The sequence below is a fragment of the Ambystoma mexicanum genome, chromosome 4p (assembly GCF_040938575.1).
Source record: "Ambystoma mexicanum isolate Mex_15411 chromosome 4p, UKY_AmexF1_1, whole genome shotgun sequence".
Taxonomy (NCBI): domain Eukaryota; kingdom Metazoa; phylum Chordata; class Amphibia; order Caudata; family Ambystomatidae; genus Ambystoma; species Ambystoma mexicanum.
Genome location: NC_090927.1, coordinates 1,128,556,232 through 1,128,572,480, shown reverse-complemented (window position 1 = coordinate 1,128,572,480; position 16,249 = coordinate 1,128,556,232). Strand labels below are relative to the sequence as shown.

General features: G+C 47.8%; 1 protein-coding gene across 1 annotated transcript in view; it reads right to left on the bottom strand.

Annotated features, from left to right (window-relative positions):
- Positions 1-16,249, bottom strand: part of SHPRH (SNF2 histone linker PHD RING helicase) — a 1,474,452-nt gene that overhangs the window by 1,075,059 nt on the left and 383,144 nt on the right. Inside the window, exon 10 of the mRNA XM_069606718.1 lies at positions 11,312-11,563. Coding sequence (XP_069462819.1) covers positions 11,312-11,563 — 252 coding nt within the window. The remainder of the gene's footprint in view (positions 1-11,311; positions 11,564-16,249) is intronic.

The following is a 16,249-nucleotide window of genomic DNA, read 5'->3' as shown; positions in this document are numbered from 1 at the left end:
TGTCCCAAATTTGCGATGGACTAGAACATCCTCTATTGTATACCAGTCGCAAGTTGTTCCCACATGAAAAATAACGACTCAGTGGTAGAACTAGAAGCCCTAGCCAACAAATGGGCTATTATCCATATCAGGTACTACCTATTAGGACTAAGGTTCACACTGGTCACCGACCACTCACCCCTAGTTTGGATTAGCTAACGTAAAAACTCCAACCCCCAGATCATGGAAAGGTTTCTAGACCTACAACCCTATTGTTTCACGCAGGAACACTGAAAAGGAAAAGACCAGGAAATGTAGATTTTGTTTCCCGGTTGGCCTGTGAAACAAATGTGGCTACATCGCATGGAGGAAGGGTAAGTGAGAAACCTGATGATGTCTCCCTAGGGATATGTCATCTAGGTGGCCAGAACATGCTATCGCTATTGGATCCAGTTCCTGGGGGTGGACCAGTGAGGGAGGATCACCTGGAGAGGGGTCCTTGGGGAGTGGAAGTGGGACACTGATGTGTGAGACGCAGTATCCCCTTTCTTTCAACATCTTTTCCCCTCCTACCATGTAGGATATTCTGAAACACTGCCACTCGCCCCCGTTTGCCGACACAGACACTTTCACACACCATAAACAACGGACTAACACCAAAGCCGTTTACATAACATGTCCCAATACAAGGGTCAGGCATGGTCAGGCAATTAACCAGAATCATACACACCTGACAACCCTTTCCCTATTCCACAGGGATAAAAGGTGAAGCACGAAAGTACATAACGAGCAAGGCTAACCGCATGACGAGACATCTATCCAGACACGGCAGTTCAAGAGGAGGAAAAAGGTGGTGAATATGGAGAGGCTGACAAGGAGAGACACAACCTTGCCTTTTTCGACCCAGACCTGCAAAACCTCGGCAGAGGAAATCTTAAGACCACAGACATCAAATGTGTTGCAGTAGATGTCAACAGTACACGAAGCGTACCTACGATGATAAGCAGGACCGAGGGATGTGCCTGCTACCATGGTACTAACCTTGACTCCAGATATCCTAAAAAGCCAAGCGGTTCATTCCACAGCCGGTGAGTCGATGGGAAAACCAATAAAATGCTGAACTGTGTTGAACAAAAGCCGCAAGGTAGCAACTTAAGTGAAGTCCAAAGAACTCAAGAATAAAGGGGAGACCAGCTTCAGAGGGATCCGGCACCACATGGGTGCTTACTCGAGACACTGTGGTCAAATCCTGTGCTTGTTGAAACGACCAATGCCAGAAGGCGTTGGGACGGTTAACGTGGTCATACAAGGGTCTTGTAAAATCCTCTGTACAGTAGAACGTCTTTGACTGACAGATTTTGAAGCAAAGGGAAATGAATTCCGCTTGGTGAGGTTGGTTGACAAAAAGGGGTGAAGCATGAAGTCCCTATCAACAGTGCGTTGACAGGAGTGAACCCGACCGAGGGATGTCCACAGTGAACTGTTTGAAAAGACATTAAGCTGAAGCTTGCTCCCATCTTAGATTTAGGTTTAGATTAGGCGTTTATCTCACCCACTGTTGCAGTTTAATAAACACCCTTGAACTGTGATCACTTGTGTCTGTCTTTACTGTTGCCACCATGAGTTCCTTACACTATGCACGGACACCTTCCAAATTTGGTGTTTTACGGTTCCACCATAATCCTGTGTTTCATGCACACTGTTGCAACATGCATTTTATCATACTCGAAGCTCTTCGCACTTTAAGAACCTCATTACATTAGGCAAGGAACAAATGTGGTACATATCACCAACCAGGGAAATTAAACTGCAAGACAGGTGAAAGTTCCAGGATGTTTCTTAAGCAATAATCACACTAGTCCTGCCCTTGTCAAGTATTCAGATTATTATTCCATTTCCCAAACTGTACAAAGTGGACGTTTAACAAAGAAGAAAGTCATAATATCTAACAGAAAAAGTTATCTACAAGAATGTATATGGAATGGTGCTAATTCTGCAGTTTGGGCCTGGAACACTTAATCAAGAACAGGTTCATAATGAAATACTGGGATGGTTGGAAAAGGTCACTGGTCTGATCACAGGGGCACAATTTATGTATGTGAAACCCCGCTACCTACTCTAATCGCTTCACTATCAACTATCCCTCCCTTCTCATTAAGTCTGGTAAGAAGAAATTTAAAAAGGATATTTTGGCCTCCAACCCTGGTCTCCCCATTGCTGATACCTATTGCAGCGCTTCTGCCAGACAAACCCTCACTGACATCCTCTTTGTCGTTCCCTCCCCAGTTCTCTGTGCTCTGTCCTGTCTCTTCCTCTACCAGTAATGGTGGCACCCACTGGGAAGTCCTCATGGATTCCTTTAAATCCTCCGGTCATCATTAATATCTACCTAATTGGCACTGTCATGGTGCAGGGCCCACAGGCCAATCTCCTTTTCTTTGATAGGTGGTTCCCTCACCTCATCAACTTCCTCTCATCTCCAGCTGTCCCCTACTCTCCTCCCTTGGCTACCATGCCCATTTCTCCTTCCTCATCTGCCCCATCTCGAGCTCTCACAACACCTCCGCACGGTGTACCTCTCATTTGTACCCCTCCCGGCAAGGTCTTTAAGGCCGGCAACCTTCTTCATCTTGCCACCCTCAACCCTCGCTCTGCTGTCAAACACTTCTGACATCTGCCACCTCCTCGAAGAACTTGACCTTGATGTCCTCTGTCTCACCGAGACATGGTTCACGGACAGCTCTGTCACAAGCTTTGACACTCTCCTGCCTGATGGCTACAAGATCCTCTCTACCTATATAACCACCCGGGATGGAGGGGTGTAGCCCTGATCTTCGCTGAGTGGATTCCTGCCTCTATCCTCCCCACTCTGACTTACTCATCTTCCGAATGACTTGTCTGTAGGCTCTCTCTCTCTCCTAGCCACTTTCTTACTGTTGCCACTGCCACTCTCTACCGCCCCCCTGGTCATATCACCTCTTTTCTTTCTGAGTGGGCAGACCTTTCCTCTTTCCTCCTCCCTCCTAGCCTCTACCAATCAACTCCACCTCCTTGGTTACCTCAACATCCATCTGGATTCTCCCTGTTCCTCAGCTCTCCCTCTCTATCCTCCCATCCGGCCCGACACACTCTGCTGGTAACACACTTGAGGTCTTGATCTCCTCTGGCCTCCCCTTCTCTACTCCCCTCACCACTCCTCTCTCCTGGAGTGATCACTGCCTCCTCTCCTCTCATCTTTCCATCTCCTGCCCTCAAGCCAAGCCTACCCCAAGATTTCCACTCACCTTCTCGGACATCTGACCCATGGAGCGTGTGTCAGTAGAGGTTTTTGCTGCCACCTTCTCCCTCCCTCCTTCACCCCAGGGTGATTCACACCCCGACACAACCCTGTCTCTGCTCTACTCCTCTATTTCTGCTACTCTTGATGCTTTTGCCCCTGTCATGAGGATCCGTTTGAAGCCCAAAGACAAGTGCAATTCTTGGTATGACTCTGACCTAGCTACACTGAAACGTAAGTGTAGGGCGGCTGAGAGGAAATGGAAGACTTCCTGCTTATCCTCTGACAAACTGGCCTGCCGCCTGCTCCAAAGGCAATACCGACTTTCTGTATGCACCAAGAAGCGAGTCTACATTCAAGCCCATATCTCTGCGGCTTCTAACAACTCGGCCAAACTCTTTAAAATCTGCAAGGAGTTGGCCAACCATTCCGCAGTCTCCACCCCCCTCTCGCCTCGCAGGCTCTTTGCAATGCACTTGCCTCCCACTTTATCTCTAAAACCCAGGACATCTTGTTCACCCTCTCCTCCACTCCCCCTTCTCTCCCCTCTCCTTCTCTTCTTGCCGACCCACCTTCAGCTACCCCACCTCCGTCTTTCGCCTCCTTTCCTCTTTTCTCCCCTGATGAGGTTGCTAGAAAAGTCCGATCTATGAAAGTCTCATCAAAACAGATCCATCCGTGTTCCTCTAAAACCATTAAGGAACACATCGATACCCTGGCCCTGGCCCTTGCCAATTCCTGCAACCTCTCATTTTCCTCAAGATCCTTCCGTTCCCTCCTCTGAAGCACTCCCTTGTGCATCCTCTCCTCAAGAAACCCACAGCTGATCCTTCTTGTCCGGCTAACTATCGGCAAATATCCATTACTCCCTTTTTGGGTAAGCTCCTGGAAAAGCTGGCCATCTCTCTGCTTAACATTCATTCTGATTCTGTTGGCTCCCTCCATGACCACCAATCTGGCTTCAGACCTGGCAGAAGCACGGAAACTGCTCTCCTGAATATCTGTGAAGACCGCTCTCCAACCTTGACTCTAACATTCCCTCTGTCCTTATCCTACTTGATCTCTCCTCAGCTTTCGACACAGTCAACCATTTCACCCTGCTTAATTGTTTCCGTGACAACCTGGGTATCACTGATCAGGCTCTGGCCTGGCTGACCTCTTTCCACTCTGATCGACCCTCCCAGGTACAACTTGGGTCTTTCCTATCTTCCAACTCCATCTCTACCTGTGGTGTTCCCCAAGGGTCTAACCTCACGCCCTGGCTTTTCAACTAATTACTGGCAACTCTCGCCTACTGCATTTCCTTTTTCTGCTCAAATTTCCACTGCTATGCTGATGACACCCAGCGTATCTTCAGGCTTCCTTCAGCCACCTCCTCTCCCTCCCTCATCTCTGACTGCCTAATTGCCATTCAAAATTGGTGTGCCGCCAATGATCTTTGTTTAAACGCCAACAAGACTGAGATCCTCCTCATTGGTACACCTTCACCATCCTTACCCCTCACTCTCTGGCCGGCCTCGCTTGGCCCTCCACCTGTTCCTACCTGCGAGTCTAAGAACCTTGGGTCATCTTTGATTCCTCACTTTCCTTCTCTGCATACATCTCTAATGTCTCTAAAAAGTCAAACTTCTTCCTGCACCTCCTTAAAAGGTACTCTGCCTTTCCTCTCCTTCCCTCAGAAGCTCACTGTCTCCCAAACTCGGATTCTCTCTAGGTTGGACTTCTGTAACAGCCTCTTTCTAAATCTACCTACCTCCACTCTCCGCCCTTTACAACTAATCCAGAACAGAACTGCGAGACTTGTCCTTGGCCTCAAGCCCTGGGATCGTATCGCTCCAGCTCTAAAATCCCTTCATTTGCTCCCATTGGGCTCAAGGATTATATTTAAAACCCTCTGCATTGTCCACAATGCTTTCTGGGGCCTGGGCCCAAAATACCTTGAACTATCCCTCCGTAAATGGGGGGTGCTGTTGAGCAGTCTGCAAGATGGCTGCCTAGCTGTGAGGCTCCATGTGGTACCGACACCAATCTGGCAACAACGGCAGATGCTTTATATCCGGTCTTCTATAATTGACACCACAAGCTGCTAAGATTGCGAGGCACGTCTGTCTCCAATACCGAGAGAAACCAGACTACTGTGCCTGAGATACAGCTACCTGAACTGCAGGTAGCTGCGCTACCGGCGAGACTGGGCCCTGCACGCTGCTGAGCGGTCCCGCCTGTGAAAGGATCCGGCCTGCGACGCCTTCACTGCTGCTGTGGACGGCACCTGTGTGGCGGGAGTGGGTAGCTGCTTCCCTCCGATGGCAGTGCTGGACTGCGTTGGAGACGCCTGAGGCCCTACAACGCATCTGCTGGGCCCCCGCTGCGGTGCTAAGCTCTATATATTGTCCCGGAGAGTGAAGGGCCGGACTGGCGTGGCGAGCCCTGCGCCACCCTGGAGCTGCCCCCGCCGCCTGTAGCTGCTCCCAGCTGAGCGTACCAGTGACCATCTCGTGGGACCCCGTTGCGTGTGGCGGCCGTCCCATGGAGAGCCACCAGCCCCTGGAACAAGGCCGAGGTGCCCCAGCCTGGCCCTGAATGTTGAGGCTGGCCCAGAACAGCAAACTCGCTCCGAGTGAGTGAGCCAGCGGGGAGGCGCTGTGACCCTCCGGTGGCTTATTGCCGGATAAAAACTGAAGGTGGGTGTTGTGAGGCCGCTCCCGTTACCCGTGTAATATACGGGCCCGGCTGGCTGAGGCGTACCTGCATCTTCATTCTCCATCTGCCAGTGGGAGCCCGGTGACCGCTCTCGTTGCCCTGCCGCTAACCGCCCAGAACTAGTTCCTCACCTGCTAGGCGCACTGCAGCTGCTGGAACTTAGGCCCCTTGCCGGATGATTCCCTCCTCACCTCTGACACATACTCCCGCTAGGCTGCAGCAGGGAGCCGCACGCGGAGCCTCTTCCCTGCTTGAGGCCTGCCACTGCGAAGCACACCGACCCCCATATGCACCATGATGAGGGCAGCCCGGGCACTGATATGTGGGGAATCCTATTGGTAGACCGCACAGCTCACTGATGGATTGCTGGGTTTGGAGCCACAAGGGCATCAGAGCCCATATCTAGACTGCTGCAGTGGCATAGGACACTTAACTCAGAGCAACTACCCATTTGGTTTCTGCAGGACTGGCATTTCTGCTCTCATTGCCCGTTTCCCTCATAAATCAGAGCATATGGTGTGGTAACCCTGCACCTGCATCACATCTGTGGCTAATGCTTCGGGAGGTCTGATTGGACAACTAGCAATATTGTCACACATATTGTCACACATTTGACACCTGGCCCTGAACTGCTTTATTGGACCCTTACTGGTGGATGGTCATCTCACCGGCTTCCACTTGGCATCTACTGCTGCACTGTGGCTCTGGCCCCTGACCCCTGGCGACACCTGCTGGGCTCCTCTGCACCTTGGGCAAGACGTGGTCTTGTGAGCTGGGATCGGGGGCCGCACATTGAACCACGCTGGTGCGACCAACTATACTCTGAGATGTCGAATAGATCCCAGGGTGCCAACAAGGTCAGAGCAATGGAAAAGTTCACTAAAGCGGCACACAGGCCTGAGCCGGGCCATTCTTCAACCACCCAGTAATATGATGTTGCACCCCCAAATATGCCAGTTCCTGACCTCGCGCAATGATGGAATCCATGGCTAAGAACTTTGCCTCCTTCCACAAAAAACTGGATGAAATAAACACCAACGTTGCGTCGCTCAAATCTCAGCTTGACCAGGCGGGAACCAGGATCACAGAAGCGGAGTCCAGGATTGGGTCCAATGAGGATGGTATACACACTCTTCAGGAATTGGTTGACTGCCTCACTCATGACATGAAGCTTGTCAAAGCAAAATGCAACGATTTGGAATCCAGATCGCGCATGAACATCCAAATTATTGGGGTTCCGGAAAAAGCTCTCAAAGGTCGTATGGAACTGGCAACTCAATCTGCTTAAAGAACTATTGGACAACCGTGAGCTATCTCCCTTCTTTACTGTCAAGCGGGCTGACTGTGTTCTGGCTCTGTGACCTAGACCCAGAGATTTTCCCAAGCCCATTATCGCGAAAATTTTAAGTTATAGAGACACGGATCAAGTACCTCGCTTGGCCCGGGAAAAAGGAGAGCTGCGTCTCGGCTCTCAAACAATCTGGATCTTCCAAGACTTCTCCATGGGTTTGCAACAGGAGAGGTGCCAGTTCATCGGTGTCAAGAAAATGCTGAGAAAGCGGAACATTCCGTACGCTATATTGTTTCCGGTGCACCTCAAGTTCACCCTTAAGGGGAAACTATACTTCTTTATGGTCCCCGACGAGGCAGTGAATTCTTAGAGGCACACATACCGCTGAATGGCCCTGCAGATGAACTTATGGAGAATGACTGACCAACAATGGACTGTCCCCAAGGTGCCTCGTTATTGGGATTCACTATCCTTCAGTGTTTGAGTTGATTGTAGCAACGATGGTTGTTGGCACCCCACTGTATATGACGACGATGTATTGTGTCCTATTGCATTCTCGACGTACATATTGCAGAGAGGGTCCTTTCAGTTCATTTGTAATGGTTACAATTAGTCACGGGCTGATGCTGCTTCCCCACTGCTCTGTTGCGTTGGGATGAAAATGTTTTAATACCGCCATAATTCACTGTTAAATTATCTTCTGAAGATGGGTCTCAACTAGTGGTGGGACGAACCGCCTGGTGAGTGTACCGCCAGTGGTACTCTAACTCCTAACTAAGTCGGTCACATGGCAGCAGCATACCCCACTGCGGCTGCAATAGTTAATCTGGAGGGGTTGTTGCGCACAGGCCCCTGTTGGGTTGCAGTACGGCTGGACCAAGTTGGGTTAGGTCTGCTGTTACTGGTGCAGAAAGGGTGGGCTGGGAGGGCTGGGACTCTGCCAGTTGGGATTGGGCTGTGAGGGTGGGGGGAGATTCGGTTGGGGGGGGAGTTATGCAACAAAAAAAAGGCATGGGCGGAACGGCATGGCGCATCACAGAGGGACGTCACAACGACGACATTAATACTGGCAAACTTACACTGAACCATGCTATCTGGGATGTGCCCTTAACGATTGGGATGGCTATGAACATAATGTCATGGAATGTCCGTGGGTTGAGTAACTTCACCAAGGCTTGTAAGATCACGGCGTATGCCCAAAGGCATGGGGTGAAGATACTCACGTTACAAGAAACGCAGGCCCAAAGCTGCCTGGCAATGGGGATTGCACCATCCTGGGGGCCGAATAGATTCTACACCTCCTACTCAACACAGGCCAGAGGGGTGCTGACGCTCGTTCATAAATCAATTAAATTTGTACTTAAAAGGAGCTACATCGACCCAGAGGGTAGATAGGTCATTCTGCATTGTATAATGGCGCATAGAGAGTGAATAGTGAACACGTATGGGCCCAATGTAGACATCCCTGAATTCTAGGATACTGTTGCCACTATTCTGTTTGGCTATGTTGGGGTCCATATTATTTGGGGGGTGGGGAAGCATGAATTTGATACTGGATACTAGGTTGGACAGAACCGGCACTGCTCCCAAAACTCTACCACGAGTAGCCCGCAGGCTAAACGCACATAGTGCAGCTCTGTGGATCTGGGATGTTTGGAGGGTCCTGCACCCTCATCTACGAGAATGTACGTATCACTCGTCGGTGCATGACAGCTCCTCTAGGATTGATTTTTTTTGGTGTCTGGTGAATTGATGGGTAAGGTTAAGGGGGCCCAGATAATCGCCCACACATCTTCCGATCACGCTCCTATCACCCTGTCCATATGTCCATATAATCGAGCCTACCCCAGCCTACATGTAGCTTGTGGCGCTTTAAATCAACCGCCGATCAGGATATAGTGTTCAAGGCCGGCATTGTAGCGAATATCGAAACCTTCGTTGAGTGTGCAACACTACCACCTGCCACAACAGCAGGGGTTAGGTGGGAAGCCTTCAAAGTGTACATCAGGGGGATGTCAATCTCAAGGGAGGCGGGCGTGCTGAAAGTCATAAGAAACGCCTGGCCCGCTCTGAATCCAGGCTGCACAAGCTGGAACTGGACTGTGTGACAGCTGCCGACCCGGCCAAACTAGCACAGATTAGGGAAGAACTGGAGACCTTTGAATCGCGTGCCTTGTGGGAGATTCGATATTTCAGTTGCCCGCAGGCGGCGTGGAAATACGGGGAGGGGGAAAGGCCGGGGAAAACTTTAGCCAAACTGGTCAGGGGAGAGAGGGGACAGACCCAGATTGAGTGTGTCAAGGAGGGGCTGGGTGTCATTCAATGGTCGGAGCAACAGATACTTGAGGTCTTTGTTGAGTTTTATACCAAGCTTTACGTGTCACCTCAAGAACACGGTGAACAACACATACGGGACCTCCTAGACCAGATTCCTACGACATGTATCTTTACCTGGCCGATAGTGGTGCTTACTTGAGAAGGACCAGGTCGTTCCCATGAAGATAGGGCGCCATGTAGTCCCAATGGCTCTTGTGCATGGATAACCTGATCCTGATAGATCAGACACCGGTGGGTTTGCCAAAACAACTCCATGGTTTGGAAATGTACTGCCAAGAGAATGGGTTTAAAATAAATTTCAAGAAAACTAAGGTAATGTGCCTCGCCCCTAAACAAACCAAGAAAACAAGAATGAAGATGAAGGTTGAAAATACGCCCTTGGGAAGAGTACATGATTATTGATGCTTGGGCATTTTAGTTAACTCCTGGACAGAGTAAGAACGATTTAAAATTGAGAATTGCCACATCAGCCTCCCAAGGTCTTTTATTGCATAAAAGGTTTGGCAGTTACTCTTATGAGCCATTGCTCATTTTTCATAAACAAAAGGTGGTTCCAACTGTGACGTATGGGGTAGAAGGGATAATGCTTTTGTCAAGTTGGGATTGGAATAAATTGGAGGGCAACTCTGCGGGGTATCCCGATACAGATCATAAAACAAGAGTTTGGCTTACTTTCCGTATCGGCAATGGTAAAATGAAAGATTCTGTCATTCTTTAGAAAAATTATTATGGCCCAAGGTGATTCCATGCTTCCTGTTTTGAGATCACTATTAAAGTATCGCTCGGGGGGAGGGGCACAGGGGGAGGACAGGGGGGGTATTCATATCTGCTTGGAAGGAGACCTGCCTAACCTGGTCAAATGATACAAATATATCACTTGAAATGCTCCCAAGGAAACCAACTACGGCCAAGCAGAAACTCTGGAGAGTGGATTGGTGTAGAACAATTCAAGAATTATACTCAGGAATGTAGAGTGCTCCACTCCTTACCAAAATACCCAAGTCGTTTTCCATCATTGCGAATGAGAAGAGGGTCTTTAAAATTGAGACCGAATCTATGGCTGACAAGGGAAATAAAGGGTATAAAGACTAAGGGCCCAATGGAATCAAGGTTGTGTCGGTTCTGTACAAAGGAGGTAGAGACATTAAGACATTTGATTACATCCTGCTCAGAGTTGACTTCAAGAAGACAAGCATTTTTGCACAAGTATTTTGAGGATTTTACCTTTTGACTGAAGAGAAGTTATGGAGGCTGATTTTCAGTGGAGAGAGCACCCCATTGGTTATAGCAACACAGATATTTGATATATGAAATAGATTTGGGAGGAGTGTGTATACTCTTGTAGTATTTATTAGTTTTATTTTTAGCTATTACTTGCTGTTTTTAACTGATTTATGGATGAGGATGGTTGTTAGTTTATTGAAATTAATTTTCTTGTTTATTATGTTGAAAGGTTGATAAATTCTGCCAAATAAAAAAACTAAAATTTTTAAAATATATTGTACAGTATTCATTTTATTTCAAAATGCTTACCAATTAAACACATTTTAAATTATACATGTGTTATTTGATCATCCCAGTAAATATGCTTGTGCTTCAGTAACGATTTCTCTGTAAGTATCGTTTATATTTTTCAGATGAACAGGGTGCAATGCTGAATAGTATGCCCTTTGTGAAGGCTGAAGAGTACTCCACAGTTATATGTTGCTTCAAATTAGAAATCTGACCTTTGCAGTGGTACATTCAACCATCTGTGCTTCATCCAAACAGATTCTCCACCACTCCACCGCAACTAGAGGGCTTGGAATAGCCATGTAGCGCTTCTGGTTTCTAAAACGTCGCCCGTCTTCACTATTGCTGTGGGGAAGGTCAACGTAGTTCAGCTCAGTACGGAGAACGTCATAGGTTGTAATAACCACGTCCTGCTTTGCTAACATGTGAGGTTGCAGGAAGCCATGTTTCTTTACACCTTGATACACCTGAAAAAGGGACAGAAAAACAAGCGAGCAGAATTATACTTTTATTAAATTTACTTTTAAAATGAGGCTTTTCGTTCCTCTACACATTTCGTTTCTATCATTATTCACATGATACAAATGTGTTGGAAACGGGAGAAAAGCCATTCAGAATAGGATAAGGTATTATGGAACATGCTGTAATCGCCCCGCTTCAGAGAGGTCCAGAAATATTATTAGGAAACTGACACCCACCACTTGATCCGAAAATTCAGCGAAAGATAACTTGAGACTCACTTAGTTGGAGAGTCCACAACCCCAGCATTTAGAAGCATGGATGGAGCGAGCTTTCAACGCCTCCAGGAATATTCATATGTCTACCAATATACAACCTCACGCTGGCAAGTCCCTTGCCCAAGCCGCCTAATCCGGTGCCAAAGTCTAAAAAGCCTTGCTGTCAGCCCTTCTAGTGAGGGACTGAGGCCAGGTTTCCATCTCCCAGGCTTGCAGAGGCTGGAGAGTACAGAGCCAGTATATAACAATCAGGACCATTTCGGGGTTGCCTACTGTGGGTTACCCAGTTTGATGTTCACACTTAAGAAACACACAGTTTTTTGTTGAAGTATAAGTTTTGGAAGAGCAACATGTCTGCAAGTAACCTTATAAGCATTTGTGAATGCACTGTGCCGTGCGAAAAAACACTTATTTGATCATAGTGGATCAGGTGTTTGCCGCTTGCTAGATGAATAAAAGCATCATTTTAATTGGTTTTCTCTATTAAGCGGGTGCTAATGTTAAGAACAAGAAACGAGAAGGATGGTTGTCTATTCTTCCATCAATTTCTCATTTTTTTTCTTCCCAATTATTTCTCTCAATATTTTCGTTAAAAACATAGGGGATCCACAGAGTTGTTCATATTGGGGATCCAAAGAACCAAATGCACTGACTCCAGGTAGTCTTGTTGTACTCTTGGGTCAGGTAATTTTATAGCCGACCGGTTTCTGTGGTGAAAGGTGGTTAGACCACATTCAACAGGGCTTTAGTTGTGGGCTGGTAAGTACAAGCCCTCTCCTTTACTGGTGCAGCGTTAATCTGCATAGATAATACTCCTCTACCCTGTCCATGTTGCTGGTTGTGCACGGCGGGTAAATGGCGGCCTGAGACCTTCATGCTACTGGTGGCACTCTGGACGGCACGATCAGCAGTGGGCTGGACACGCTAGCCCCGTTGTTTTCTTTCTTCCACGCGTGGAAGGGGTGAGCCTCTGTAGTCCGTCGCTGGATGCACAGAGAGACTTCACGGAAAGTCGCTTCTCTGTGCATCCAGTGATTCCCTCCCACCCCCCCACCAGCTGATGCAATTGGGCTACCAGTTGGCGGGGTTTGACTGGTGCCACGCACGGCTGCCGGACGTCTTTCAAGGCACAGTGCAACGTGTCCTGGATTGGAGCGCTGCGGTCTGGAACTCCAGTAGCCCGAAGCATCCACTTACGACAGACTACAGAGGCTCACCCCTTCCACGCGTGGAAGAAAGAAAACAACGGGGGTAGCGTGTCCAGCCCACTGCTGATCGTGCCATCCAGAGTGCCACCAGCAGCATGAAGGTCTCAGGCCACCATTTACCCCCGTGCACAACCAGCAACATGGACAGGGTAGAGGAGTATTATTTATGCAGATTAACGCTGCACCAGTAAAGGAGAGGGCTTGTACTTAGCAGCCCACAACTAAAGCCCTGATGAATGTGGTCTAACCACCTTTCACCACAGAAACCGGTCGGCTATAAAATTACCTGACCCAAGAGTACAACAAGACTACCTGGAGTCAGTGCATTTGGTTCTTTGGATCCCCAATATGAACAACTCTGTGGATCCCCTATGTTTTTAACGAAAATATTGAGAGAAATAATTGGGAAGAAAAATAATTGAGAAATTGATGGAAGAATAGACAACCATCCTTCTCGTTTCTTGTTCTTAACATTAGCACCTGCTTAATAGAGAAAACCAATTAAAATGATGCTTCTATTAATCTAGCAAGCGGCAAACACCTGATCCACTATGAGTACAGAGCCAAGCCAGCCTTCAAACTGGAGATTAAAAAAAATATGCTTTTGTATACTAACCAACACCGTTATGTTTGTGTAACAAAGTAGGCTTGTCTTAAAAAATATACTTTTCTTTGTATAACATGGAAGAAAAAAAAAAGAACAGTGTATTTTAATCTCCCCACCCCGATTATAGCCTTGGACTGGGCAATATGTCACATTTTCAAAAATAATTATTACTGCCAAATCTTTACTGCTTAATTGAATCCAAAACCTGAATATGCTCGGCCTGCGTGTCTATCTGTGATCACAGACAATCAGGCTAACTAACTTTTAAGTAATTTGGTAGTCTCTATTGGGCGATAAAAAGCCTTGCGCTACTTTACCCTGGGCAGGGGCTTCTTTGAGGATTCGGTTACAGAGCTTTATTGGTCACATTTCTAAGAGGGTTAAAAAACTGCATATCATTTGTTTTTTTACTCGGGACAGGTTTTGCAGTATGATTACCCTAAGGCATGTCGGTTATACCCAAATTTGAAATGAAATGTGTATGATTCATACGAGTCATCTTTCTGCTTTCTAGCCCCATGCTTGCTATTTTGCATTTTTTGCTCTTTTTACCATTGTACGAGGGCACCTCCTCCAAAGCGTAACTCCAGGGAATAAGAGTAATCCAAAAGAAACGGAGCGCACAACAAGCAAGAAGTAACGCTAATTTATTGGACCCAAACAGCTAGGAAGCACGGTTCAGATAGCCCTGTGGAACTGAACTGAATGAAGTGAGCGGTCGACGCTGGCCACTGCAGCTGAACATTTTATACATAATTTGAAAAATTACTATACAACATTTTAGATACATTTTTAAGGCAGGTCACACAAGCTGATTGCTGGGACTAGGTCAGTTCCCAGTTCCCTCAAGCCCAGGGACCGTATCTCTCCAGGACTGAAATCTCTACACTGGCTCCCTGTGGCTGCGAGGATTAAGTTCAAAACCCTCTGCATTGTCCACTAGGCCTTCTGGGGCCTGGGACCTAAATACCTTCAACTCTCTCTTCCTAAATATCTTCCTTCCCGAGCCCTTTGGTCATCCGTCTCCAACTCCCTCAGGGTCAGCCGCTTCTCGAAGCAACGAGCTGGGGGTAGAACTCTCTCCGCGGCAAGGGCCTCCCTCTGGAACAGCCTTCCTGCCTCCCTGAAACTTGAGGAGAACCATCTCCGGATCCGGAAGCACCTTAAAACCTTCCTCTTCGCTTCTGCTTTCTCTCTCCCTCTCCCCTGCTAAACTCTTCACTGAAACTGCACTGAATCTGCAACTGGGCCACTCTCACCGACCTCGGTCATTGGCCCAGCCACTCTCCACTTGCACTGCCTCCCTGGCAACCCCTGCACTGTGGGACTGTCTCTGTATCCCTACTGCCCCCCTTCCCAGCACTTGTCTGCACTTACCTTGCACTTGCCACCAACTGGCCCTATTATGTATTTTTATTCTACTTACCCTGCACTTCCCCCTGTCCCCCTTCCACTTTTTCCCTCCCCTCTACCCCTGCACTTGCACTTGCGCGATCTAAATGACACCTGGCCTAGTAGGATCGTTGTCTATCTTCCCCTTGTTCCCCATCCCTGCCTCGTCGCGCCTTGAAACACTTGTGTATAGGCGCGTTACAAATGCCATATCATATCATATACAAATATATGGTGAGTGGCCCTAATTGGACAATACCCCTTTTGGCCACAGTTAGATGAACGCCCCTCATGAAGTCACAAACCTTTCCACACCGGCCCTCAATTACGCAATTGGGCTGATCAGTCACAAACACTAGTTTGCCATTGGTTGTCAATGTTCAAAGTACAACATGGCTTGAGATGGCAAGGGGCAAGACCATCACACTGGATTGGACCAATGGTCTACCCCGCAGACATCAGCGAGGGCACTGTACAATGTTGCACCCTAGGGACACCAAAATCTCTCCCCGCTGGTTGGCTTCTCATCCTGCACCCCATGGCACCCACCCAACGCTCCGAACCCCCCCAACCCCCAGCTCCCTTCTCACGCCTTGTTGGCAAGTGTAGTCTGAAAAAACAATACCACACAGTGGCTGGAGTTTAATTAACAGTATTTCATTACTATTTCTCTGCTAATTCTGCTCATGCACCCAGGTGCCTAGCCCATTGGCCTTGAAGGTATCTTTGGTTCCATGTCATTTCATCGCGGGATGTTTTTTCGCAGGTTTTTTTACAGCAACTTTTTTTATCGAAAAAACCCATAAAATTTGTTTTTTTATTTATTTTTGTGGGGTCCCTTCCCCAACCCCACATTCACTTTCAGTTTATATCTATTACCAAAAACCCACATCCCATATATATATAATTTGTTAACCCCCCCAAAATAATTCAATGGGTTTTTTCCGATAAAAAATGAGTGGTAAAAATAAACCCACGAAAAAACATCCCGCGATGAAAGGACGTTGTACTTTATCTTTTACCGTGACTTCACTGTGGCTGCGTTCTCCTGGGAAACGTCAGCCGTGCAACATTTCAGCACCCTATATTGTACAACAAACAGCATGCACTTCACTACACTGCAACAATGAAACAAACTACACATAGCCTTGCACAACAGCACATAACTACCGACCGAAAAATCACACCTAGGCTCATCTCCCTTCTACC